At 45.2% G+C, this 27819-nt stretch overlaps 1 protein-coding gene across 1 annotated transcript in view; it reads right to left on the bottom strand.

Annotated features, from left to right (window-relative positions):
- Positions 1 to 5213: 5213 nt before the first annotated feature.
- Positions 5214 to 27819, bottom strand: part of KALRN (kalirin RhoGEF kinase) — a gene marked incomplete at both ends in the record, with an annotated part of 525758 nt that continues 503152 nt past the window's right edge. Inside the window, 9 exons of the mRNA XM_080919241.1 lie at positions 5214 to 5759; positions 6441 to 6579; positions 10912 to 11112; positions 13261 to 13339; positions 15016 to 15180; positions 16669 to 16800; positions 17535 to 17656; positions 20756 to 20927; positions 21511 to 21538. Of these exons, the coding sequence (XP_080775367.1) occupies positions 5214 to 5759; positions 6441 to 6579; positions 10912 to 11112; positions 13261 to 13339; positions 15016 to 15180; positions 16669 to 16800; positions 17535 to 17656; positions 20756 to 20927; positions 21511 to 21538 (1584 nt within the window). The remainder of the gene's footprint in view (positions 5760 to 6440; positions 6580 to 10911; positions 11113 to 13260; positions 13340 to 15015; positions 15181 to 16668; positions 16801 to 17534; positions 17657 to 20755; positions 20928 to 21510; positions 21539 to 27819) is intronic.

Below are 27819 nucleotides of genomic sequence, written 5' to 3'. Positions count from 1 at the left end.
AGTCTGAAGTTCAGCAGAAACAGAAGCAAAAGCACCAGGTTTCTTTCTTTCTTTCTTTTTTTTTTTTTTTTTTAAAAAAAAAAAAGGATCCAAACACAGAGGTGAAAAGTATGGCTTAAGTTAGTAAGAGAAGACAGAAGTTTTGTTAACTCGAGATTCGTAGCCACAGTCTTTGAGGTCACAGTAGCGGTCTCCATGCACTCGGGCATGGCACTTAGTTCTTGATGGAAATGGGGTATTAATGCAACTCCCATCCCTGTACTGGCAGATTTATGTAGTTGAATTAATGCTCAGGAATTCCAAGACTTGCTATCTTCACTTTTCTTTGCTCTTCCCCATTGTGTGAAGTAGATTATCTAACTGAACTGTTTGGGTTGGTCATTCAGATAAAAACTAAATCTGACCCCAGTTTGGAATTGCTTGATGATCGCCTGGGAGTGTTAATTTTAGGCTTTTAATTAATGCCATTTAAGATTAAAGCATTGTAGTGGAATGACTGTGTTCTTCTCCTACAACATCAACTTCTATTTTAAAAAAATAAGAGAAAAATGTCTTTCATGACAAACGTGGCCATATGATATTTCTGTATTCAGTTTCCATATGGATATTTCATGAAAAATATTTCCTATTAAACAATACGTCTATGGATAAATTTCAGCCCCTTTGAGCTCTTAAAAATGAAGGAGACAGTGAGGGCCTTGTCGTTTTCAGAAGATAATGTCTATCATAGTGTCTTTTTTCCTGTTGGTGGGATCCTATGTGAGAGTTTTCTTTCGCCTACTCTGAGTCTAATCATTCCTTCCCTAAAGGTCCTTAGATTTCAAATAGCAAAGAAAAATTATGAGTTTTTTTTTTAAATGAATAAACCTGTTGAAAGCTTATATATGTTTGCCTAACACAGACTCTATTAGAATGTTACCCACGAGAGAATATGATCTATGTTCCTCAAAACTCACCTAGTGCAATTCATGGGCTGTTCCTAGAGTGTGATGATTGTGTACTTTTGTTTACTCCAGAGACCCTTTGTGTTCAATTTATTTCTCTTTACCAGGTAGAGAGGAGAGAGTTTCCGTTAATGCAGAAAAAATAACCACCATTTACTTTAGATTGCATTTTCTCCATCATATTCTCAAAAATCTAACTTGTCATGTTTTTCAAGATAGGCAAGAAAAACAGAAGGATGAGTGGGCCACAGGTGTGGAGGTTTGGAGACCACAGAGGACGACTCTTGAACGGCAGAGCCAAAGCTCTGTTTCTCCAAAGTCTAACACTCTCTCCTTCTGTGCCTTTTCTAGCAGATTCCTGTAGGACTCCAAAGAAATGAACTGTGACAAGGGAGTGTATTTGAGTCTCACGTCTGCCCTTCAGTAAGGAGAGTAACTATTTGGACTCTTCTTTGTCCATCCCCTCCCCCACCAGCATTAAACTTGGGAAGAGAAAGGAATGACAGGCCGGCTTGGAAGGCATCAGACTCTCATGCCCACCCTAAGAAATACTGTAGAAAACAGCATATGGGCATTTAAGGGCTCCTCAGCTCTCCAAACCCTCTTCTGTAGACAAGCTCCCAAAGGGTGGGAATTATAAGGCAAGAAGAAATGACATGTAGACAAGGAGGAACCCAGACCTTCCAAGGAGATGCACGTTACAGAGGTTAACCTCCAGAATTTGTAAACGGTACCCAAAGATAAGACTGTGGGAAACTGGAATGTTCAAAGTTACTGTCAATAAAAATTCTAAGCACTGGCAGTGTGTAGCACTTGAAGAAAATCAAAGTATCTTAGAGATGTGTCAACAAGGATATTTTCCCTCAACATTCTTAAGAGATTAATGTTCTTTTTTCTCACCCTACCCCAGTTCCATTTTATTAATGAGGGCATTTGGGTCAGAAAACAACAAAGACTTTCCGGAAGAAAGAATGAGTTTGGAATAGCTGAGATGGAGACTCGAAAATTCCCGTTCCCATCCTACATTCAGATATTTTCATTTAAAACGTATCTTAACGTAAGGGGGAAAAGACTGCAGTATCAGAACATCTAAATGCAACTGAACTTCTCTCCCCACCTCCCCTCTGAAAGGCACTATTTATAAAGGCTTTGTGAAGTACAAAGCTGTGAAGGCAGCTCCCCCTCTGCCTCCTCTGCCCCCACTTAGGTTGCTGATGTCTGGGAGAAACCTGAAGGACACATCCAACATTATGGTGTTGCTTCCCCCCAACCCCTTAACAGTTTTTAACCACATTCAGCTATAAGTGGGTAGAAATCTGTCTAATTCGAAACAAATGTAAATGGTGCAAACGTTATTTAGGTCTCATCAGGGACCCTGGGTTGGCCCCAATCTTTCCCATCTCTCAGTACCCAACCCTTTTTTAACACAGAACAAAAGAGCTCAAAATGATGAATAGAAGCCAAACAGGAAGCCTTCGACTTTCACCAGCCCTGTTGCTCCGCTCGCGCTCAGTAAGAACAACTGGGGTAGTATTAGGAGAGGGAGATTTTCTCTCCTCTTCCAGTTCTAAGTCTCCCTGCCAGGACTGGTGCTGGAGAGTGGCCCTGGGCTCTTCTCCTCCAGCCATGTTGAACACAACTGTGCTCCAAACTATATTTCCAAGCCCCGTTCACGGGATTTCTCCTAACTCCCACCCTGCTAGGGAGAATCCTCCAGCCAAGACTTGCCCCCTCTTGGAGGGATGGAGTGCTTTGGAGACAAAGACCTCCCTGTTCACTTCAGCCATCAAACTACACAAATGCCCCTTTTCTCTATGTCCCTGAAGCTTACACTGTCCTATTAATTGTACTTGAGCTGCCATTAGCACAGCCATGTCACTTTCTCTTCAGCCTGTCCTTTCCTGTCTTCCCTGTGTACCTGGGGCAATTCCATGTCTAGACCATCCCAACTCTGACACAAACATGGCTGTGAAAACTTGGCTCTCTGTAGGGTTCTGCCACGTACAACATGCTTTCAATGTGGCCCTTCGTCTGAACACCACTGTCCTAGGCTCTGTCTCTCCCTAGCAGAAACTTGACCAATGAGAACAATTCTGAGTGATTCAGCAGGAAGCCCTTCTTTCAAGACAGCCAGAGTGGACAAGTGGGTAGAACAGACCTGGCCATGTCACTCTCTGGATCTTTGGAGTCCTCAGAGCCTGCATTTTATCCTACAATAAGCCCTCTGGCCTAAGGCTTTCCTCCTTAATGCTATGTTTCTTAGTAAAGACACGTTTATTTAACAAAGCTTTAGTAAGCATGTTTTGTGTATGCCTCATGGTTTAAGTGAAGAGTGTGGAGGTAAGCTCTGAGGGAGTGCGGTGTGATGGTCCAGGGCCACCTGAAGACAAGGGAACACAAGTCAGAGTGGGTTTTCACGTGTTTGGTTAACCCCCAAATAGTAGGTGCTATCTGGTCTTATTGCTTTTACTCCCTACTAACTTATTTTCCATAATTTTGGATGAGCTGTGGTGGAGGATGATGATGACTATTCTGATACGAGGTGGGGGTGGGGCTGTGATGAGTATTTTAATTCTATATTTTCACCATGGGAACGAGCGTTTTTGTACGTTAAATTAGACTGTCCCCATCATGCCTCCTTTGAGTAGTAGAAATAGTTTTGCAGGTCCGTTTCCCCTCCCCAGATTCTCTGACTGCACTCTGTGCTGCATAATTTCTGTTTTCTCAATTCCCACTAGCAGGAGCAACAGGATGACACGAAACCCGGTTTACATAAACGTTTCGGTTGTATTTTCTTTAGAATATCATTTGCATCAAAGGGATTTTTAAGCACACTCTAGGGAACAAAGGGTGGATTGTATACAAACAGAAAATAATTAAAAAAAAAAAACCCATCCCCTTTCCAACAGAAGAAGAAAAATAAACCAAAACCCAACAAAACAAACAAAAACCATGAAGTGCCCTGGTTACTTTGTTTTCCCTCCAGAGGGCACCGGGCATAATCTTGTACGGAGAAAACAGCACTGGCCTTGGAAAACGATTGGTCCTTTTAGTCCAGAGACATTGGTGGCTGTGTGGTGACAGGTATTGTTATCACGGTTAAAACCCCATCGGTCAGAGTGATGGGTCAGGCTTTGCTCCATGGCTTCAGGAAGGACTTAGGTCTAGCCTTTAAAGGCGTTTATGGTTGCCTCCTTTTGGTAAGCACCCAGAAGCTTCATGAGGGATTAGGAATAAAGCAAGCTGACTTTCTGAAAACTGTATTCTACAGCTATGAGATCAGAAAGAGCTGCTATGCTGTTCACTGGAACTGTAGGGAAAGTTTCCATGTGCCCTTCTGTACGAACCGGTGATATCACTTACCCATGGCAGGCCCAGGGTGGACACAGAAACAACCCCCCAACTCTTCCTAGATTTGATTTCCTGGCAGTCTTTCCCACAGGAGGGAATCTGAGCTGCCAATGATTTCAGGGGGGAAACTTTGATATACAGAACCCATCTTAGTCTAACAACCCATGATGGAGGAAAAAAATATCCCATTCACAGATCGCTAAAGGGTCACACTGCTTTCTCTTAATACACAGGTTCTGATAAAAGATTTCTATACAAGATTTATAAAATGCTCTAAAAAACTCGTCATCTAATTGTGCTTAGTCAAAATAATGCAATGCTTCGGTAAATAAATTACTGTCTTAACGGGAGCACTCAAAGTTACCTATGATTGATTTCATATAGAACTCTATATTATAAAACTCTGAAACCTGAATGGGATCTATTATATTGTATGTGTATATGTATCCTGTTAAGAAACTATATCTAAGCCATCTAAAGCAGAATAGTTGACATCTCTGTTAAATAGAACTTTTTTTTTTTTTTTTTTTTTTTGCTTAAATTTTCAATGGAGTCATCAGAAACCTCCTATACTCCTTGCAGTGGGTATAGTTTGCCCACTCAACTGCTCATTTTGGAATGTACAATTAACATTTTTATACCAAGTACTATCTTGTTAGTCTTGCCCCTTTCTTTTAATACTTTTTGTGACTCTGTATCTTTACTTCTTCAGCATGACCTTCTGGAATGCTCCTGGGATTAAGGTGACTTTCATGATGCTCAGACCCCACGTAACAACAGACAAGGTTTAAGAGGACCACCTCTCAGTCCAGAGAACCACATGGAGTGAAATGATGAATAGGGTTATTTACAGGCACGCTCAGTCTTGCTTTGGTTCACACTGCACTTCTATGTGAAACCTCAGGGGTTGTCGGATAGCTAGGTCCCTTGGTTCACCCTGTTGACAATGTAACTCTTGACATTGGGAATGGGCCGCACATCATTCTGGTGCTTGCGGCGCTCTATGAAGCAGGCCAGGCGGGAGGTGTCCAAGGGGATCTTGGAGTAGCTGCCATTGTGGGGCTGTAGCCAGGGATGCTGCAGGCACGTGGCTGCTGTGGGCCGTCTCCGGAAGTCTTCCTGTAAGATCACGTTGATGAAATCCCTGGCAGCATTGCTCACACCGCAGAAGTATTCATGGGGGAAGCTGAAGTCCACCCTGCACACGTTAATACAGGTCTCCTCTTTGCTCTCATCTAAGAAGGGGGAGACCCCACTAAGCATGACATATGTCAGAACCCCAATGCTCCAGATGTCTGTGCCCAGGGAGACAGGGATGCCTTGGATCACTTCGGGGGCAGCAAACTCAGGGTTCCCCAGCAGGTGATGGATGTGGAAATGGCCTGAGATCTGGACAGCGTCTTCCAAGTCGATGAGCTTCACACGGGGCACTGGAATCCGCAGGTCAATGAGCAGGTTCTCAGGCTATATGGACCCAGGAAGGCAGGAACAAGAGAGGCAAGATCAGGTTTTTGTTGACCCCCACCTGGGATCTGTTGTTAGCTAACACAGTTCTGTTGTGCATGTGAAACTCCCCATGCGAAGGCAAAGGAAGTTTCAAACTCACTAAACTCTGAATTTAGGTGGCACTTTAGATAAGTTCGTTGGCATCGGGGGAGGGGTGCAGGGCTAATCATGTACTCCTGGCTGGCCTGGAACTTACTTTGTATACCAGGCTGGCCTGGAACTTTCAGAGATCCTCCTGTCTTTGTCAACTAGTGACGGGGAGGGGGGCAGCCTATAGTGGTTAGTGCCATCCCTGGGCTGGTAGACCTGGGTTTTATAAGAAAGCAGGCTGAGCAAGCCAGTATGCAACATCCCTCCATGGCTTCTGCATCAGCTCCTGCTTCCTGACCATGTGTGTATATATGTGAGTATGTGTGTGTATATATATTGCTGGGTAGTAGTTAACAAAAGCACTTGGGAGGCAGAGGCAGGCTGATCTTTGGGTTTAAGGCCAGCCTGGTCTACAGAGTGAGTTCCAGGACAGCCAGGGCTGCACAGAGAAACCCTGTCTTTATAAGTACAAAACAACAACAATGAAAAGAAATGGCTGGTAAGCTGAACTCGTCTGTTTTACTGCAACAGGTACTGATTTGTTATTACCTTTATGTCCAAATGTGCGACCCTGCAGTTGTGAAGGTACTGCAGAGCTTCCATGATGTCTCGAATGTAGAAAGCTACCTTTTCTTCCATCAGCTCATCATGATTCATAAGGTAGTCCAAGAGTCGGCCGTCATCCATCCTGAATACAAAGGGATGGGGGATAGAGAAATGACCATCGTACAAAGCTCTAAGAGGTCTCTTATTAATAAAGTGTAGTATTGCAACATTTAGGTATTTTAGAGCCCAAAGTAAGTGCCACATTCAGAACTAGAATGAATAAAGCTACAGATGTTACAGTTATACTGTAGCCTTGTTGATTTTAAGGTCTAACCTGGCTTTAAGAGGTTAGGTTGAAGGAAATGAAAAAGTCTCATGCCTACACTGAGCCTCATATATGTTAAAGGTATTTTCACTTTTAACATTTTTAGATGGGAGGAATGTGAAGGAGGAAAGGTTTATCAAAATATTTGATCTCTTCTTAATTCCTTAGCTTTTCTGACAGCTTGCTAACTCTTAAAGACTTATTGAAAATGTGAAAACTGGAGCCAGATATGTAGACTTGGGTTCGCGTTCTGCCCCTTACCAGCTGGTGGAAGTAGGTAATCATTTAAACTCTGTGTGTTTTGGATTCCCTGAAAGACACCATATTTTTAAGGTGGGGGATAGCAACTGGCTGATAACAGCAACATCAATGACAAAATAAGACCTACTTCTTTGTCAGGCTTATACAAGAGCCAGAGGCAATAAGTATTTAAGTCATGATTTGTACTGTAAGAAGGTGCTTGTGATGGTTTAAATGAGAATGGCTCCCTTAGGTCCATATGTTGTAAGGAATATTGGGTCCCTAGTTGCTGGAACTGTTTGGGAAGAATTAGGAGGTGTGGCCTTGTTGGAGAAGGTGTGGCACTGGTGGCAGGCTTTGAAGGTTTTAAATTCTAATGCCATTCCTAGTTAGTTTCTGCTTTGTGCTTGTGGGTCAAGATGTAAGCTCTCAACTACAACCATGCACACCTGCCTGTTGCCATGCTCCTCACCATGATGGTCATGGACTCACCATCTGAAACTGTAACCTCTAATAAACTCTTTCTTCTTTATGTTGCCTTGGCCATGTTGTCTCATTGCAGAAAGAAAGAAGTAACACATTGGTACAGAATAATCAGTAGCTATTTCTAGGCTCCCTATGCCCTATTGTAACAAGAAGTGATCAAACCTTTAATGTGAAGTGGGTCATTTAAGATACATCTCAGGAAATGCCCATGTCAAGAAGCATGATCCAGTATAGAAATAACTTTCAACTATAGCTGAAACCTGGATGGCCGTCTTCATTTTCTCCTCTAATTTGTTCCCTGCTATGGGACCCTTCGTTTTATTGATAGGTGAAAAGGATGGAGCCCCTGTAAGGCTCCCTACCTCCCTCTGATCTTTTAGGTATGAGGCAAGAGAAGCACCAGCAGAGGAGTGGTTCTGAGCTCATCACATGGAGGTCTCAGAGCTACTTGGAACAAATGAGGGAGAAATTTACAGCAACACTGCTCCAAGTCCAGAAAGAATCAACCACCCCACCCTCCTAAGACTTACTCTCTAGCCTGCATCCATCTGAGACTAGGGAATGGAAGTCTCCATTTTCTGGTAGAGGAGGGTTCCACCAGTTATCCCTATTGAACACTACAGACAGAGCAAGACGGAGTACCTGGTTCTACTCAGGCCTTGCTTCCCATACACCTTCCCTGAAGATCACATCCAACAAAGCACAGTTCTACGTTCTCACAACCCTGTCTAATGTATGGTCGCTAGTATTTCCCATGTCATATTTAAAGCATTATTTATCTCCTGGTCTTAATATCTCTTTAACTATTGGACTTATGGCCCCTAAGAATAAGAGCTATGTCTTTCTGTGCCTAGTCCTACTGCAAATTAATATGCCAAGGCAAGTTGTTATATCCATGGAATGTCTCTCCTACTCTGAGAAGAAAGGGAGTGCCAAGCTCAGAATGGCCTTGGTGGGGACAGAGTGACATGGTTCCTGCCCCTGGGACTGGGCCCTGGTTTGAGTCTCCATGAATATCAAAGGCTTGTTTGTGTAATAATCTGAGGAGGACTCCTTTCTTCTGAGGAATGTCCTCCCTGTTAACATTAATGACTTAATGATAATTAGAAACAGCAGGAGTCCAGGAGTCGAGGGTGTGGCTATGTCTCAGCAAAATGGTAAACCCTGGGACCTTCTGGACAGCCCTTAAAGCTATGGGAAAGAGCTCTAAATACATGAGTTTGAAAATATATAACTTCTCAACTATGTAAAAATATAAGGATGCAGTATGAATTATGAGGGGCTTTCACATTGTAAAGGAACATAGGCAGCTACATTAATGAGCCAGCTTGTCAAAAAGATAAAAATGCAGGCAAGGTCAGTCTGGGACACTGAAGTGCAGGGCCTGGTGTGGTAGAAATGGTAATTTCAGGACTGGGTCTCACTCAGCTAGTTTATCGTCTATGCTTAACAAATGCAGGCAGATCTCTGAGTTCTTTTGTAATGTTAAGAAAAAAAGTAGATTTGCTGCCTCCTAAGAATCAAAGGTCTGGGGTCACAGGGATGCTGACTCATAGGATAACTGAAAGATAACCTAAAGTAAATGACTGAATTGATATGTAAATTTTTAAAAAAGGGCTTTGGGTCTACATGAGATGAGCTAAGCAAAATTTTTTTCTAACAGGATTTCTGACTTGGTTGGAAGATCCAATAATTTTTTTGTAGCAGCTTTTCTGTCTTTGGTTAGAAAACCTATGAGCTATCCAGAGAGCTTTTAGAATTTTTACTAGCAGAGAGAGCTGTCTCAGCCAGAGAGATTTTTAGAAAGGAAAAAAATGCTATCTATGCGCATGAGAGAGGAGAGAGAAGAGAGAAAAGAGAGAGAGGGAGGGAGGGAGGGAGGGAGGGAGAGAGAGAGAGAGAGAGAGAGAGAGAGAGAACAATCTGGAAAGTCATTTCAACAGAACCTAGGTCGACAGCGTGGAGCTACAATTTGATTTCTGTAGAGGAGGTGCTGATGCTAAGGTCCTGTTCCCCAATTGGTTCTTGGTCTGTCAGTAAAAAAAGCCATCCAATGGTTGGTCAGAAGGTACAGGTGGGACTTCCAAGTCCTAGGAGGCAAGCAGGGAGATTCAAGGAAGCAGAGAGGGAGTTTGCTATGCTCTGGAGAGAAGTGAACCAGGCAACCATGTAAGGTATCAGGAGGAGCTGTGAGGCAGGTGGTCAGAGATGTTTAGCAGGGACTAGATTCAACTGACCAACTAAAGTCCAGGGCAGGTGGGAGGTTCGTTTGGAGACAAGAGTATTGATAAGGGCACTTTTCTTCCAGGCAAGAGATAGCAGCTGCAATTGTTCTAAGAAGGCAAGTTGAAAATGAACAACTTTTAAATCCTTGGATTCAAGGGAACCTGGGAGGAGGCTGGTATCGAAGCCCATTCCCAGAGCTTAGGAGGGGTAGCAGAAAGATACATACAACTGACTTTGAGTTGTTTGTTTTTACAGCTCCCAGACACCCCTTCTCTCAGAACTCCTCTCCCAAGCTGAGGCTGGTCCTTGGCAAGAGGGGTCATTTGTGGAGGTGGGGAGAGGGAAACACAGGGAGGAGAGGAAGGAGAAGTTTTTATTGGGATGTAAAATAAATAAGCAAACTAATTAATGAAAAAATCTGTATCTTTCTACATTTGATATCTGAATAATCTGCCATTCTAGAAATGTCTTGAATGGAAAATTCTAGGTAGTAGATTGGGGGTGCTATGGCTATAGATCGATAGATAAGCTCCCCTTATCCCAACCCCACTCCTTTCCATCAGTCAACCACCAGGAAAGTCTTCTTAAATGAGTCAGGCTGAGAGTGCGTGGTAGGAAGGAAATGAAAACAAGGATAAGAAATACAGGTTACAGCTAGGGAAGAGAAATAAGTTCTGGTGATCTAGTTTACAGCATAGTGACCAGAGTTTACAATATGGACTGTTAATATACTTCAAATAACTTGAGTTTTGTTTTGTTTTTTTTTTTTTCAGAATGTTTTTGTTACAAAGAAACAATCCATGCTAATATCCTGGTTGGATGATCGTACAATGTGTACAGGCAGTGAAACAGAGTATCTCATGAATGTACAAAATGAAATAAAGCTTAGAAAAACTAGAAAAAGCAGAGTAAGAGGGTTTGGTTTCAAGATCCTTTGTATGGACCCAATGAAAGGATGGATTCTCTACCCTTACTTTCACTGAGCTCCCTTTAATGACCTTCTTCATTCTTGGTATCTCTAGTTCGTAGAATGAGAACCACACTGATATAAAGCTGGAGGTGAAAGAAAACACGGTCCACAGCACACTTCATAAACCATAAAGCACGTTACAAAACCTGACTCTTGTCCATTCATTGTGACCGATGGAGAACCTAAGCAGATAAAGACCACACTAGAGATATGACCTCTGTACTCACAGTTCCAAAATGAGGATGTAAGAGGTGGGGGACTCGTAGGTGTCGTGGAGAGTGACATACTGGGGGTGCTGAAGGTGTTGGAGCAGGGCAGCCTCGTGCGCGGCCTGCTCCTTCTTCTTCATCTTTTTGCTCACAAATTTCACAGCAACATCTTTGCGGGTAGCTTTGTGAATGCATTTCTTTACAATAGAGAAGCGGCCTCTGCGAGACAAAGGGGAAAAGGGTGTCCAGGGTCCGTCTGTCAGCAGGGCATCATTTACCAGAATATGTTGGTGTGTGTGTGTGTGTGTGTGTGTGTGTGTGTGTGTGTGTGTATTTGCGCATGTGCCCAGGTGATTTGCTGAGACAGACAATCTTACAGGCAGGCCCAGTCTCCCTAATCCAAAACTCTAAAATCCAAAATGTTCTAAAATCTGACACCCTTTGTGTGTAGACATGAAATTACTGTGGAAAAAGCTCCACACCTGACCTCACATGGTGACAAAGTACAGGTTCACTAGCCACATCACATGAAGTCACCTTCAGGCAAAGAACTGCATGAAATAGAGGTGATTTTTCTTTTAGACTTGGGTCCCAGACTCAAGACACGTCTTTGTGTACATGTCCATATTCTCTAAACTCCTTAGTCCAAAAACATTTCTGGTCCCAAGCATTTGGAAGAAGATAGATCAATTAATAGGAATCTTCCCAGGGCTGGAGTGGTGGGTCAGAGGTTAAGGGTTCTGGCTGCTCTTCCAGGGGTTAGATCTCAGCATCCACAAGGCTGCTCACAACCTTCTATACCTCCAGTTCTAAGGTATCTGATGCCCTCTTCTGGACTGTTCAGCACAGCAGACACAAATGCTGTGCATATACATATTTACAGGCACTTAACCGTGCTCATAAAATAAAGACAAACGAATTTGAAAAAGAATCTTTCCTCCTGGGACTGGAGGCATAAAGAAAGGCACCTGCTATCTGAAAACATAACCCTGACAGCCTAAGCCTGATACCTGAAACTCACATAAAAGCATAAGAATATTGACTCCACACATTTGTCCTCTGGCCTCCACACATGAGCTGTGTCACGCATGCACACCCCCCATATAATACACACACACACACACACACACACACACACACAAATACATAACAAAATGAAAACAAACCTTTCCTTTTGTACTTTTAATTATGATATTATTATTTAAAAACCTATCTCTACTTCCTTAGCATCCTAGGCTCTTTCAGACCCCAAAGGTAAAACTAATATAATTTTTAAGCCAAGATATTTCTGTGCCATTTGAAGCACCAAGTGTGGGTATGTTTTTTTTTCTAAGCAGAATATATATCTATATACAACGGTGGACTGGAGAGATGGCTTAGGGGTTAAGAAACCCTTGTTCCTGTGGAAGACTGGGGTTCAGTTCCCAGCAGCTGCATGGTGGCTCACAGCCATCCATGCCTACAATTTCAGGGGATCCATATCCTTTTATGGACTCTGCAGGGACCAGGCATGCATGTGGTGCACAGTCATATGCAGACAGAAGACATACACATAAAAGAAATTAATTTTTAAAAAAGAAAGTAAAATGAATACACGAAACTTTGAAAAAGTCCCTCTTTGGCCTACCTACATGTCCGTGCACCGTGTGTATGTAAAGCTCCTAGAGGCTAGAAAGTGTTGGAACCCTTGGGACTAGAGTTACAGATGGTTGTGAGCCACCATGCTGGTGCTAGGATCGAACCCAGGTCCTGGGGAAGAGCAGCCAGTGCTCTTACCTACTGATCCCGAATACAAAAACACCTTTATGAAATCTTGCCATGCTTCACCCACAGAACAAGCTTTGATCACAGTGCAATGAAATTAGAAGTGAGAAACAAAAAAATAACCTAAAATCTCATATATACTAAAGCACTTCATTACTTATAACTCACTATAATTGGTTCAAGAAATAAGCCATAGTTGAAAAATACTCAGAAACAAAGATAATGAACATATCATATATCAAAGTTTGAGACATGTAACTAAAATTACACTTTTAAGAAAAAAATTGAGGCTTAAAAATCTTATAATACTCAGGCCTGCTGTGATATGCCTTTCATCCCAGTACTGGGGAGGCAGAGGCAGGCAGGATGTCTGAGTTCCAGGCCTGTCTGGTCTACAAAGTGAGTTCCAGGACAGCCAGGACCCTGTCTCAAAACAAAACAAAATGCTATGTTGACAGGGAAAGCTTCCAATTCCAGTAAAGAAAAAGAATAGTAGAAAATTCCCAGGAATGCACTAGCTGTATTCTAACAAAAAGAGACAGAAAGAAACATCAACAAACCAGGCTGGTCATTCTCCTGTTGTGAGATGGCTGGTATCCTTACCTGCCAATCTCGTTCAGTTCAGTGTAAGCAGAATCAAAATTTTCCTTCCAAGAAATGGTGGCACCATCGGCGGCTGCATCTTTGGGAGAGGGAGAACTCACATGTGACATTTCGAAGATACTGCAGCATAATAACCCCAGGGACCTTCTTATCACTAAATATGGAGGCCACCCAGAGGGGAAAGGCTGTGGATCTCTGGACTGTTAGTTTTAAAATGTCTGAGGGAAATAGATATGGCAGAGTCGGACAGTTTGTCTTCTCCTCAAACACGGGGAGATCGTGAGACAGGATCAGAAATGGAGTTCCACAAAAGGCCAGAGGAAACATAGGGAGGCAGAAAGAGGAACTGTGGAAAAGCTGGAAAAGTCAGTGAAAGCCAGGGGTATGGGAGGCAGAGAGGATGCAAGAGCTGAAGGTCACGGAGGAAAAAAAGATGAAGCAGTGTGAGCAGGGTGTGCTAGAGCCTTCTCTGGCATCACTGTCCTTGTCCTTTGGCAAGCTTTTCCTTTGTGTCAATGGTCCTCAACTTCCCTAACGCTGCGACCCTTTCATTCAGTTCCTCCTGCTGTGGTGGCCCCAACCACAAAATTATTTCATAGCTACTTCACAGCTGTCATTTTGCTACGGTCATGAATTGTAGCGTAAGTATCTGATGCGCAGGATATCTGACACTGGGGTTGAGACCTGCTGCTCGATATGAACTGAATGGACTTCACTCATGACTGTTTCTCCTGGGTGATTCAGTGGTTCAGTTTCACCTTGTTTGGCCTGTTAATTCTTGTCTCACACACACAAGCACACACACCTGTACATGTGTGTGGTGTCTGCCGGGCATCAGGCCTCAGAAGTAACAAAACAAAATGGTGGCCATCCCTAACCACAGAGTTAGTGGCCTGGAAGGAAAGGAACCACATTCCGTTCTGACTCCACCCTAGTCAGTCACCTCAGCTCTCTGGTGACGCCCACAGTGGATTCTGAGCACATGCAGACCCAGGGCTAGGGCTCTCCAGAGTCCCAAGACTGTGAGAACACGTCAAGGTCACAAGCAGACTAAGCTGGTCCTGACCTGGGACTATAGGGTGTTTCCTGACTCAGCCTGGGCAGTGTGCAGCCGAAGGCACTCTGGGGACTCCAGGCTTCCTTTAACCCACAGAGACACTAAATCTGCAGCTTTTTAAGTATGGTGAAACTCCCACCCTTTCCTGACCCGTCCTCAGCCTACTTGTGCCACTTCTGTCCCCTGCCCAAAGTGTCACCAATGGGATATCTTTTTTTTCAGACCAGAGAGTTTCCTCCTTTAAAATGTCGTTGGGACCAAAATGGGCAGACAAGGTGGGTCAGCAAACAAGGTGGCAAAGTGAGAACCACACTGGTAAAACATTCACATTTAGTCAGTTGCACGCATGTCTTGGCCAATTTCTATTTTATGTAGATCCATATTGAAAAGCAAATTCTGGAAGGGTGGGGCAAATATCAAGGTTTCGGGTGGTAGTGACCTCCTTTCCTCTCGGCTTCTCCTTTGAGGTTTTCCTGAGGAACCGCAAAAGGCCCATGGTCAACAAGTGTGGTAAATCTAATGTTGGCTCTGAAGATAACCTGCTGGAGACACTCCATCTGGTCTCTCACAGGTGGTCTGATGGAAGCTGCCACATGGCCCCAAGACACCTCCCCATGGGGGTCGGAGACACCAGTGATTTTGTTACAGTGGTGCACTGCCTTGCTTCTGCTAACTGTCCTCGGTCTGCTGGGACTCACCGTACTCTGGAAGGTGCACGAACTCCGAGGGCTCACTGGGGAGGCTGATTCCCCAGGGGTTGCTGGCGCTGACCCTGAACTGGTAAGGACACCCAGGACTAAGGTCCTCAATGACCAGGTAAGTGTCCAAGGTGGAAGCTATGGACTGCTGCCAGACCTGGGAACCTAGAGAGACAGAGTCAGAAACGTTGTTTCAAAGCAAAGATAGCAATTCAAAGATAGGAAAATGGATGCACCTTCATCCTTAGGCTTTGAAAGTCTGCGGGCCGGCTGGGGGAGAGTTCCACCCGGTTTTCCTACGTATCAGGCTAAATAACAGCTGGTGCAAGAAGCTGACCCAGGGGTTCTAGTCCTTCTCAATCGTGCAAGGTGAAGAGTTAGCACCAATTAATTATCCGTGGGAATCCACGGCAGTGTGATAGACAGGACGAATATACAACAAACAGTGTGATAGACAGGAAGAATATACAAGTCAGGAACCACATGAGAGGACGCATGCCTTTGGAAATTGAAACAAAGATGAAGACAAATGGGCGCATATTACAGGTGGAAACACTCCAGGGCGTGGCACCGTTCTCCTTTCTCACTCCAGCTAAAGTTCACAGAAACCCAGCGATGACGGTAACACTAACCTTCCTTGACAGATGAAGGAGTAGGCGACTCAGAAACACTAAGCAGTGTGCTTATGAGAACTTAGTTTCTGAGATGAGCCATGAGCTTAACACAGAAACAGTGGAGCAGGCTTCCTGGCTCAGCACTCACACCTGGGTTGCCCTTGTATACCCTGTTGCAGACAGCTTTAGAAAAAGGCTGAAATAAATAGTTTTATAGCTTCATGTCTTCTTAAGAAAAAAAGAATTAAAATGACCCCAGTAATAGAAAGAAAAGTAAAACAACAGTCTGGGGCAAGGGGGGTGTAAACAGGTAATTCAGGTTCAGTTGGATCATTAGTGATGTGGTTTGGAGCTGTGTCATGGCAACTACCTGGAAACGCCATTAAAAACATTACTACTACTACTATTACTACTACAGAGTTCAACTACGTAGCTAGCTCTAGCTGACTTGTGTAGACCAGGCTGGCTTTGAACTCAAGGAGATCCTGCTGCCAATGCCTCCAGAGTGCTAGGATTAAAAAGTGTGTGCCACTACACCTGGCTTAAACTTCTTTCCCCACAATTAAAGGTCTATGTGTGTACATGTGCTGTAGATTATATCTGGTGGGGGAGGGGTAGAGCTCCAATCATCCTACCGTGGTTTCTGGTCTGGGATAAAAACCAGGTTAGCCAATTACAGAGCTGGGTGGAGTGGGAGCTTGCCCCTTGTTAACAGCCTTGTGTTTCTTTACTCTTTAGGCTTTAGCTTCCCCATCTGTAACATAAATTCAATTGACCCTAGCTGTGTGATTGAGCTGTAAGCAGGACAAAGCAATGAAGACACACTGCCACCTAGTGGCTGGACCAGGACGGCACCAGAGAGGTTTCCATTTGGGACCCTTTCGAGCAGATCCAGCCTGACTCCAGGTTTCGGTGCTAAAACTCCTAGCGCGCAGGAGCCAGGCTGATTCCAGTGAACGGGGAGGATGTTTGAAGTCTAAGGCTCGCGACTCTGAAGACCTCCTAGAGGAAGCAGATGCAGAAGAGCAGAGCAACACACCTTCCTCGCGGTACTCCACTGTGTACCCCGAAATAGTGCAGTTCCCGGTGCTGGCTGGGGGCAGCCAGCGGAGGATGACAGAGGTGCAGCTCCTCTCCTGTGCGATTGGGCGATTGGGGGCTGCGGGTACACCTGTGAAGACAGACAGAATGGCGGTGCTCAGAGCTGGGAGTTGCGTGCCCTAGTAGCACGACCCAGGGGAAACATACCAAACATGTCTTAAATCTGGCCCATAGCCTTCCCCAAGAAGCACACCTTTCTCTAGGCCCAAGGGAGGTCTAGGAGATGGGACGTGCTGTCTGACAACCTTCCTCAATTAAACACCGCACACGTAGGAAAAGCTGATCAGGAACCATGATGGAAGTTAGGGTAGGAGCTCTTAACAAGGTTGGGTTTCTTCCCATTGGTCTGAGCTTTCCACAATATCAGTATCGTAGCCAATGAGGCTTATCTGAGGTGCGATTATTGCTAATTGAAAACTTTCCCCCTTGCTCTGGGTTCTGCTTTAGATCCTCTGTTCCCTGAGTCTCTGGGTGTCCTGGTCACTTAAAATGACCAATGTAAAGTCTTTGAGGCCAGAATAGGAAAGGCAGAATAGGGGCAGCCAGGGCAGTGGGGAGGGAGGAATTTGGAGCTGTTCTAAATAGGAACAGATAATAAAAGAGTTGTGTGGGTGGATGTGGTGGCCACAAACCAAAGGGTGTGTCCTCAATGCCATTAAACTCTACACTTAAAAGTGGTTAAGATGCTAAGTTTTATTGTTGTGTTTTGCTACAGTTAGAAAATGTTCTGAGAGAGGGAGGGAGGGAAGGAGGGAGGGAGGGAGAGAGAGAGAAAGGGAGGGAGGGCGGGAGATTACAGCTTACCTTGCACCTTAACTGTGGCGGACGTGGATGCGGTTCCGTGGTCGTTTGTTGCTATGCAGGTATAAATCCCACTGTCTTGGGGCATCAAGTTGCAGATCTTGAGGGTGCTTTCCCCAGAATCACTAGGACATTAAATGTATTTCCTTCAGACTCCCGTGGGGAGATGGGTAAAATGCCAGAGGCTTGGTTCCTGGTGTGCAGAGCTGTTATGCATGCCCCGCCCCCTCAACCTACCTCTATGGCTTGGGTGAACACCTTGCATTCCGTTTCCTTATGTGGGGAATTTATTTACTTAATTCCCTTTGCATTCCAATCACTGCTCCCCACTTTCGGTGCCCTCTCACACAGTCCCACCCCCTCACCCCTCCCCTTCTCCTCTGAGAGGGTGGAGCCCCCCATATTCCCCCTACCCTGGCACATTATCTCTGTAGGGCTAGGCACATCCTCTCCCACTGAGGCCAGACAAAGCAGTCCAGTTAGGGGAACATATTCCACCCACAGGCAACAGATTTAGGGGTACTCCTTGTTCCAGTTGTTGGGGGACCCACATGAAGACGGAGCTGCACATCTGCTACATATATGTATGGGGAGGTCTACGTCCAGTCTGTGTATACTCTTTGGTTGGTGGTTCAGACTCTGAGAGTCCTGAGGGTCCAGATTAGTTGATTCTGTTGGTCTTCCAACAGAAGTTTCTATCTGTTTCTATCCCCTTAAGTGCCCTCAATGTGTGGGGAGTTTTTTGTTTTTCGTTTTTGTTTTGTTATGTTTTGTTTTTGTTCCTGGCTATTCTCACTGCCCAAATTTGTGTAAATAAGAAATAGAATAGGGATAGAATGAGATATGAATTAGAAATAAATAAAATTCTATAACCTACCAGTCTTCAAGGTATGGTAATTACAAGTATATCACACAACTAATCCTTGGGGTGAAATAACCTCAGTCTTTTAAGTCAGTAACAAATGGTTAAACAGAGTCAGCAAGGAATATGCTTAAGTATTTCAGACCTTACACAGGGACCCTTCAAATCTTTAAGTGGGTGTCTGCAGAGGTGACTCAGTGGGTAAAGTGCTTGTTGTACAAGCATGAGAACCTGAGTTAGTTGGGTGTGGCTTGTGCCTGTGACCCCAGAACTGGGTAGGTTGGGGAGCAGGCAGATCCAGAGGCTTAGTGGCCAGCTAGTCTAGCAGAAACAGTAAATTCCAGGTTTCATGAGAGATGCTAGCTCAAACAAAACAAAACAAAATACCTAAAAGCCAAAAACATGAGGAGAACAGCTGATGAAGACACTTAAAGTGGAATTTTTGCCTCCACACCCTGCCAAATGTACACACACACACACACACACACACACACACACACACACCCCATATACATACACACCACACACAGATATACATACACACCATATACACATACACACATATACCACACACATAGCACACACACACACACACACACACCCTATATACATACACACCACACACAGATATACATACACACCATATACACATACACACATATACCACACACATAGCACACACACACACACACACACACCCTATATACATACACACCACACACATACCACACACACATACACACACACCATACACACACACACACACACACACACACACACACACACACACAAAGTGAACTTAGAAAGGGTAAATTCCTGCACTTAAATGGTAACTTTCTCACTTGCCCCAGAGCAAGGTTGAGAAGCACTTCACAGAAGGAATGTCTCTGAAAGGGTTAAATTACAGGGACATCAACCCAAAGGGAGCAATTTGAACAAGAATGGCTCCCACAGTCTCATATAGTTGGTCCTCAGTTGGTGGAACTGCTTAGAGAGGATTAGGAAGGAGATATGGCCTTATTGGAGGAAGTGTGCCGCTGGTGGTGGGCTTTGAGGTTTGCTAGGCCCAGTCTCCATCTCTGCCTCCTGCTTGTGGATCAGATGTAAGCTCTCAGCAACTGCTCCAGAGCTATGCCTGCCTGCCTGCTGCCATGCTCCCCACCATGATGGATGGTCATGGGCCTACTACTCTCTGGAACCGTGAATTCCAAATTAAATGCTTTCTTCTATACGTTCCCTTGGTCATGGCGCCTTTTCACATCGATAGAAAAGCAACTAAGACACAATCCTAATGGTATGACATATTCTGAGATCTTCATGGTCTTTGCTAAACAATGAGTCTCACGCTGAGCTGCTGGGACCCATGAAGTTTTATGGCCTGACCAGACATTTCTTTTGGAAACTTCAATGAAGATACCTACCCCAACACACACACACACACACACACACACACACACACACACACACAAATACATATGCAGACACAAAAATAATCACAAACATTGACTCACAGCCACACACATAGACACACAATCACACACACAGACTCACAAACACAACTTAGGCCAATCAAAATGGGCTTGATTCTAGGCATTTCTCTAAGTGGCTGGTGAGCCATTAGAACTTGGTACTGTTTATCTGCTGTGCGCAACCATGCAGAATGATGATCAGAATTCGTGGAGGGGGACAAGTTAGCAGAATGGTTGGGAGGCAGTCAACCAAGCAGCCTTTAATGTCGACGCACCTTGCAGCTTGATATCCCATTGCATGGCTTAGAATGTGCACCACCCTCCTCATAAAATTAGCTCTTAGGTAAGGAATGAATCACATCCCCATCTCTATCTCCAAGCATCCTGATGGGCAGCAAGCATTCCAGGGCGTTCAGTTAGCATTCAGTCCTTCTGACAGATCATCTAACAGTGTGGGTATAAGGCAGGACCACAGAAACATTTTTCATTTATAGCTCAGGCTTGACCTGTTATTTAAAGGATACTGCTTTATTTGTTTTCTGTAGGCCCCCAACAGAGTGTTTCTGGATGGCTCGGTAAGCCTCATGTCTGTCTGTCTGTCTGGCACTGGGCAGCACACTCAGTGTATGCTGGCACAGTCCAGAGCCAGGCTAAGGGGCCAGCTGCAGGGTGGGAAGTTGAGGCTGTACTTGAGACTTGAATACAGGGTGCTGTGGTGTAGGGTCTAACCCACCCATGCTTTTAAATGAAAGTCTCTCTCCTAGTCAAGGTCAAGCATATGACCTGGAATAAATACTGAGACAGATCTTTTGGGGTGACTGGTAATCCAGAGAGAATTTTACCCCAGTCCAGCGTCTGTGTGCTATTGCCCAGACACTGGGTGATCCACTTACCACGAGGAGATGGTGTATGTGGCCGAACTGTTGTCAGTGTCTAGGATGTTCTGATCCGGACCCTTCCAGGTGATGGTGGGCTTTGGCCGTCCACAGGCTTTGCACTGTAGTATCACCGTGTCTCCAAGCAAACAGGTCACATCTACCAAGGGCACAAGGAATTCCGGAGCCACTGCAATTGGATTGATGCACACTCGTATTACTACTCGCAACAAACTTACAACAGCCGTTATAGACATAGTAGTATTCTTACCCTCAGAGATGGAGCGTCAGGGTTCAAATGACCCCTTGCCTAACATTGTTTGATCAGTGTGCATTGTTTGATCGATGAGAAACTGACTATGTAGATCAGGCTGGCCTTAAACCAGAAAGATCTGCCTGCCTCTCTGTGCTGGGATTGAAGGCATGCATCACCATGCCTACCTTTGTGCTCCTTTATTTAACAGCAACATTAGAAACAAAAGCAAGAGACAGAAGGCTCATGATGGTGCAATGTAGAGGTGGTATCTGGGAACATTTCCCAAGATGGTCTGTGAGCTTTATAGAAACATATTTTGTTTAAATTTATTTAATCAAAGTAGAGCCCCTTACAAATCTTTCATGCTATACTCTTTGCATTTCCTAGGTTATCTTAACGATCTCTCCTTACCCATAAATACGGAAGCATATCACCATTGCTTAAAGTCCCCACCTTAAAGCTCGATATAAGGTAACTTATTACCTGGTCCCCACATTCTCAATCCTTAGAAACTCACCTTCCTGGATGAAATTTGGATTCAAGATCTGAAAAGAAAACACACAGAAGAACAAAATTGCTTGACCCTTTGCAACTCAGAGAAAACGACAGACTTTACTGAGCCAAAAGCAAGGACTTTTGGGGGTGCTACAGGGGTGCAGCCTTTCCTTCCCTGTGCTGTTATGGACGACCACACTCATAGATACCCTCTTTGATACCAAAGGGCACAGGATTACTTCCTGTCTAAGATGGCCACTGGGCGGGCTTGGTGGTTGTGGTCATCTTCCTCCCTTCCTCTGTTGCTCTTTTCCCACGTACAGCCCCATACCCTTCCTACTCAACATGTCCTCTATCAGTACGGTAGCAACAATTTCCCTCACAAATTACAGGCAGGAGCCAAAGCCATGACAGCCATCAAACTGGGTGCCTGCGGTAAGTCTGCCCAGTGGTTCCCTTTCAGAGGTCCCCTCTGCCCGTATGTGGCCCTAAGCAGAGCTTCCCCGGTTGAAGAAAAAGAGCAGTAGATCCCAGCTGTCTCTCTGGTCCCAGCTCTGTGGCTCTGGCCTCCTCCACAGGGGATGAACAAACACCTGATCTTTGTGCTACTCGAGGGAGCAAACTCAAGCCCACCAACTGATTCTTGAATTCCATGGCTGGTATGAGGAGAAAATGTCAGTACACTCAAATGTGCCCTGCCCCAGAGCACCTGGCCACTTTAGCTGGTCTGGGAAGCTATCCTTTCTCATGGCTGCTCACTTTGCTCTGCCACCAACCTTTTGTATCACCTCTTTGCGGGCAAAGAGAAGCCCAGTTCATAAAATCAGGCTTGTGAGAAAGCCCAAGATTGAGTGAAATGAGAGCCAGGCATCACCTTCTGTTCGACGTAGTTGCATGCTCGCTAGGTGGCTTTGATTGCTCTTAATTTTCCCCCACTATAAAATGGGGGGGACCTAGCGTGGCTGGCTGTCACAGGCATAATAGGTACAGTCATATAGGCCAAGTGCTCAGCATGGTGCTTGTTGAATGAGTACTTGATTCCTACTCAGATAAAAATGTGAAGTTCTAATAGCCTTCCTTCTGCTGAGTGTCTGACCTCCACTACTTTACCATGCCAGGTTCTTGCCTTCCAACTAGGTGGGAAACTCACCTTATACAAGGAAAAGCTCAGGTAGGGCTTTTTCTGTGGTCTATCCCTGCCTCCTGTGAACACACTCAGTTTCTGTGTGTTCCCATATAGAGGGGTGTGTAAGAGTCCTCTGGAAGATGCTATTTCCTCCCTAGGGTTCTCCTTTGCACACAAACTACCCATTTACACTTAGGTTTCTCCCAAACGGGCCGTAAGCACCCTTGAGGGGCCAATTCTGGAACAGCGTGGGGACTCCAGCTTTTGCAGTATTAGTCTGAGAACGCTGCCCTTGAGCTTCTTCAGACGGAGGCAGCTTAAAACCAGTAAGTGCAGCCAATGTCTGACCTCGTGACAAAGCTCCTGTCTGGGTTGGGCTGAAGTGGTGTGCAGGCGTTTGGAGTAAGGGAGAGTGTACTAGGGACCAAGCCCAAAGCTTTGCATGCTGGAGCACAGGCAGCCTACCAGGGGCCACTCTCTCGAGGAACCGTGACCTTCCTATTCCGGGAGCCTTCAATTGACAGTCGTCAGCTAGGGCTGGATCCTGAGTCCGACCCCTATCTGTGCCGGGTTCTTCACTGGCTTGGTCCAGGGAAGCACTGTTGTGGAGCAGTCATACAAACGATGGCTCTGTACACCCAGAAGACACTTTTTCATGGTCATCCTCCTCAACCTTTGGCTCTTTTGCAGCGTTCCCTCTGGGGAGGGCTTGTGATACAGGCTTCTCCTTTACTGCTGAACGCTTCACAGTCAAATCCATTCAGGACTCTAACCAGCTATGGGTCTGTGCAGTAACTGTCCATAGCGAAAGAAGCCATACCAGTCTGTTTGTCCTGGGAGTTAGGCGGGACAGCCCATTTTTAAAAAATGCCCGCTCAGGAGAATTTCCGGGCAGCCTGGTTGAAGGACCACCTCTGGTAAATGATTGGGTCTGTGAGAGGCAACGGATCTTTTAACCTGTTCGCTTCCTGCCCCTGAGGCTTTTGTGGATGTGTGACACATGGAAAGATGTGGTAAGTAGAGGCTATTGAATCTCTCTCACACACTGAGAGACCCCTCTGTGTGAAAATATTCTGGTCCATGTTAGAGGGAAGGATATAAAACTTCAGGGTATTGAGGGTGAGCCATTAACTGTTGCATTAGCAACATGGTACCAGCAGGGGGCGCGCGGGAAAGAGCTTGTACACTGATGGGTTTAGGCGAACCTAGTCTGGGTCAGTTATTCAGCACAGAAAAGAGGCTAAGAATATTTCCAGATACTGATAGTCATTACTCAGTGCTGAGCTTACAGGAAGCCTTCCCACTCAAGAAACACTGGCTGATGTGTGCGTGGTTTTGTGGACACAGAAATACAAACACACATGCTCCACTCTGCATTTATAAAACAGTATATAATGTTTAGGTGACTTTTCTTTCTCCTCTTCTTCCTCCTCCTCCACCTATTTTCCCCTCCTCCTTTTTTTGTTTGTTTTTTGTTTTTTCCCTGAGGCAGGATTTTCTTGTGTAGCCCCATCTGTCCCGGAACTTGCTCCACAGAACCAGGCTGGCCACGAACTTACAGAGATATGTCTGTCCTCTGTCTCCAGAGGACTGGGATTAAAGAAGTGTTATGGTCCAGCTCTCCATTTCCTTCTTACACGGACTCCCCAAATTTTCTGCTGTCAACCCATTTCGCTGTCACAGTTTTTCTGTAAAGAAAGGTGCAGCCTGACCAATTACACCCGGAGCCCTTCAGCATGGGAACTGCTATCATCCACCTCTGTGCCTCAGACTGTCCCCACAGGATCTCCACACAATGGGCATTCGATACATGTTGGTGAATCCGTGCTTGCTTTTTCACCTCATTTCATTCCCAGGAATGCTACACTCATGGGCAGGATCTCAAGACAGGATCAAAAGATACGTAAAATAATTAGTCCGGGGTAAATGTCTAATATCTGACTAGAGCCTGTTTGCAAACAGATGGAGCACGGACTTTGGAAAAATGATTCTAAAACACCATCATTGTGTGTAGCCTCTGAGAGTGGTGTCTCTTAGCCAAGCGAGGTGAAAGTGTGTAAGCCCTGGAAGAAGACAGGAGTGAGGAGGCCCTGGCACTCTCAGCACTTGGCTACAATTCTTAAACAAGATGGAACTCCAGTTCATCTTAGGATTGTAACGCCAACGTGGTTTTGTGGACATAGACCTCTGAGTAGTGGGGATTGTAATGGGAGGGTTGTTCGCTGTTGGTGAAGGTTTATTGAGCAGACCCTGGTTAAGTGGTTGTATCTGAGGGAACAAGGTAGGCAGGTGTATTGTTATTCAATGGGATTAAATTACATTTGCAGTATAAGTTTGCCACCGTATGGACCATTCCTCAACAGATAACAGAGCTTTAGACTCCGCAACATCCCATTCCCCTACTCAGTCAGGACTTCAGTGGAGAAAGAAACTGAGGAGGCCGAACAGGCTCTGGAGATTCCCCAGAGAGGAGGATATGGTACCCCTGCCAGGAGTCTCACAGGGAAGACACTGGAGCAAGCGGAAAGTTAATGTGTTTCATATACACTTGGGGTGCCAGGCACTGAACCCAGGACATGTGTATGCTAGGAAAGCTGAGCCACATTCTCAGGTCTTAGGCGAAATTAAAGTGGGGCTTCAAAAGCCTAGGAGAACACACCCCAGATGGCTGCAGGGAGAATGTCTTCCTCCTCTTCCTCATCGTGGAACACTAGCTGGATCGTGCATGCTATCGATCATGTACACCTCTTAAGAAATGAGCATTCCTACTTAGGGTGTAGATTTAGTGGGGGTGCTGGGGAAAGACTCAACTATAGGTTCTTCAACTGGAAAGACCTGGGGAAGCCAGCTATCTTCCTTTCTCTGCCTTTTGGCTGACTCAGGGAGGAGAGCCGGTGTTGCTGATCATGGTTATACCAGCACAGATCTGGGCAGCATTATCTAACTGGTATACACTACCCACAAACACCTTCCTTAGATCCTCCAAAGCCCCGGAGAAACACAGAGGCGGGACTGCTGGTCCCCCATCTCCTGACTGAGATGGGGAAGTGAAGTGTAAGATCCCATAGTGACGGCGGGCTGGCTGGCTATAGGATCCTGTGATTCGGCTCAGGACACTGGGAGATGTCTGGGGAAAGCATTGCACTTTATCATTGATACTCTGCTGGGCTGCCTCTGCCCAATCCCTTCCCAGTCTTCCATGAGTTTTCCAGCAGGAACTTAGAACCCAAGGGTGAGTTCTACACCAATGCTTTTGCTGGCTGTGTCCATGGGTCACATCTACAGAAGACCCCTTTTCTCTTCCCATTTGAAGCAAACTTAAGTATGGGCAGAAGATGGACATGCTGCTGCACCCCTACTGTGGTCTACTGAGGAATGCCTTTGTCTATGGATCTGTGAGGCTGCCAGGCCCACGAGGGCAAGGGCCACGTTGTCTTCTAATTGCCTCCAAATTTAGCACAAAAATTGGCATCAGGTGTTCTGTATCTGTCAAATCACCGATAGCTTTTAGTGGCGGGATCCTAATTCGGTTCGGAGGAGGTATAAATAAGAAGTCATCTTCCCAGGGGGCTGGAGAGATGGCTCAGTGGTTAAGAGCACGGTCTGTTCTTCCAGAGATCCTAAGTTCAATTCCTAGAAACCACATGGTGGTTCACAACCACCTGTAATGGGATCCAATGCACTTCTTCTGGTGTCTGAAGACAGCTACAGTGCACTCACATACATAAAATAAATAAGTAAATAAATTTTTTTTATAAAAAGAATTCATCTTCCTAAGAAACTAGAACAACTTTCATTTTTTATAAATTGGACTTGTGACTTCCTTGGGAATCCCACTGGTCAGTCCAAGTCTGTGATTCGGCCGATGGTGATCTTCCTTCTTCATGTTCCTTTGGAGGCTGGCACCTTGGGGCCTCTGGTCATGAGCTTTCATGAATAAAATCTTATCTGCATGGCATCTGCTCGCCAGTTTTGTGCACTTTAGCAGACAGTTACCCTTCTGTGTTTTAAGTACCGTCAGAACCACCAACCATGGTATTAAGCACAGAATCTGTTGCAGGACCAGTCAAAAGTTGTTGAGTCAGATTAACTCAGCTCCCTCTATTACTGGACTAGGATTGGGGTCTCCTGGCTGTCTTGTCTGATGCCCATTGTGCGTCTGTGCAGGGACCGGAGGTACTGATGCCAAGTCTCAGATACTTCTTGAAATTGAATGTCCTCCAAACAGGTGGGCAGTGAACATGTAGACAAGATGGGAAGCCACGGAAAACCGAGAGGTCAGATAGAAGTGGTTGTGGAGGAAATTCGGTGTTATTCACACGAAATGCACATAGTCTGACTCTGAGAGGTGCAGGAGACGGGGGCGGGGGGCCGGGGAAGGGGAGGGGGAGAGAGAGAGGGAGGGAATATGGATATGTTGGGTAAAGTCAGAGATGTGGTGTGAGGGGGAGAGACATGGATGAACAAGGTGAGAGTCTGGTTTTATTTGAACAGCAGGGGGCAGCAGGTAGCAGGGTTTCCTGAAGCCTTAAGGAAGAATCTCCACTGCAATTTAGTTCCTTCCTTCAGGATTTTTCTTCAAAGTAGGACAGCAGTGAGTTCAGAAGAAATGTTCCGGTAAAACCAACCGGTGTTGAACAATGAACTGAGTTTGAAAAGATTTGAGCATCCCACCCAGTCTGACACTGAGAAAGAAGGTGGAATTCTGTCTGGAAACCAGTTGTCAGCTAAAGATGACCTGACCTCGGTTTTTTTTTTTCTTTTTTTCTTTGTTTTTGTTTTTTCCCCTCTGTGTTCTCATCACCCAATCACAAAACACAGTTCCAAACTGCGCACGAAGGATACTAATGGGATAAAGATGGCGGAAAGAAACTCAAACCGAACGCTCCGAACCATCTCAGAGATACAAATCTGAGTGCCAAGGAAGGAAAGGGATGCTAGAAAACATTTAGTTAGAAAACAAACAGTAGAAGATACTTTCCAGGCTGAGGACATAGCACAGTGGTAAGAACACTTGCCTAACATGTATGAGGTCCTGGGTTCTCTCTCCAGCATAAAATAAAACTCTCTAAAACCTTTCTTCTGCATGTGGTCCTGGGCTTGGGGATGGTTTCTGATTTGAAGGTTTAGCTAATCCTATTTCAGTCTGACTATATCAGACAGTCCTCCATCTGTTTATTTATTTAGAGATAGGGTTTCTCTGTG

Source organism: Micromys minutus (assembly GCF_963924665.1).
Source record: "Micromys minutus genome assembly, chromosome: 7".
NCBI classification, from domain to species: Eukaryota; Metazoa; Chordata; class Mammalia; order Rodentia; family Muridae; genus Micromys; species Micromys minutus.
The sequence above is the reverse complement of the archived record's forward strand: the minus strand, read 5'-3'. Positions and strand labels throughout refer to the sequence as shown.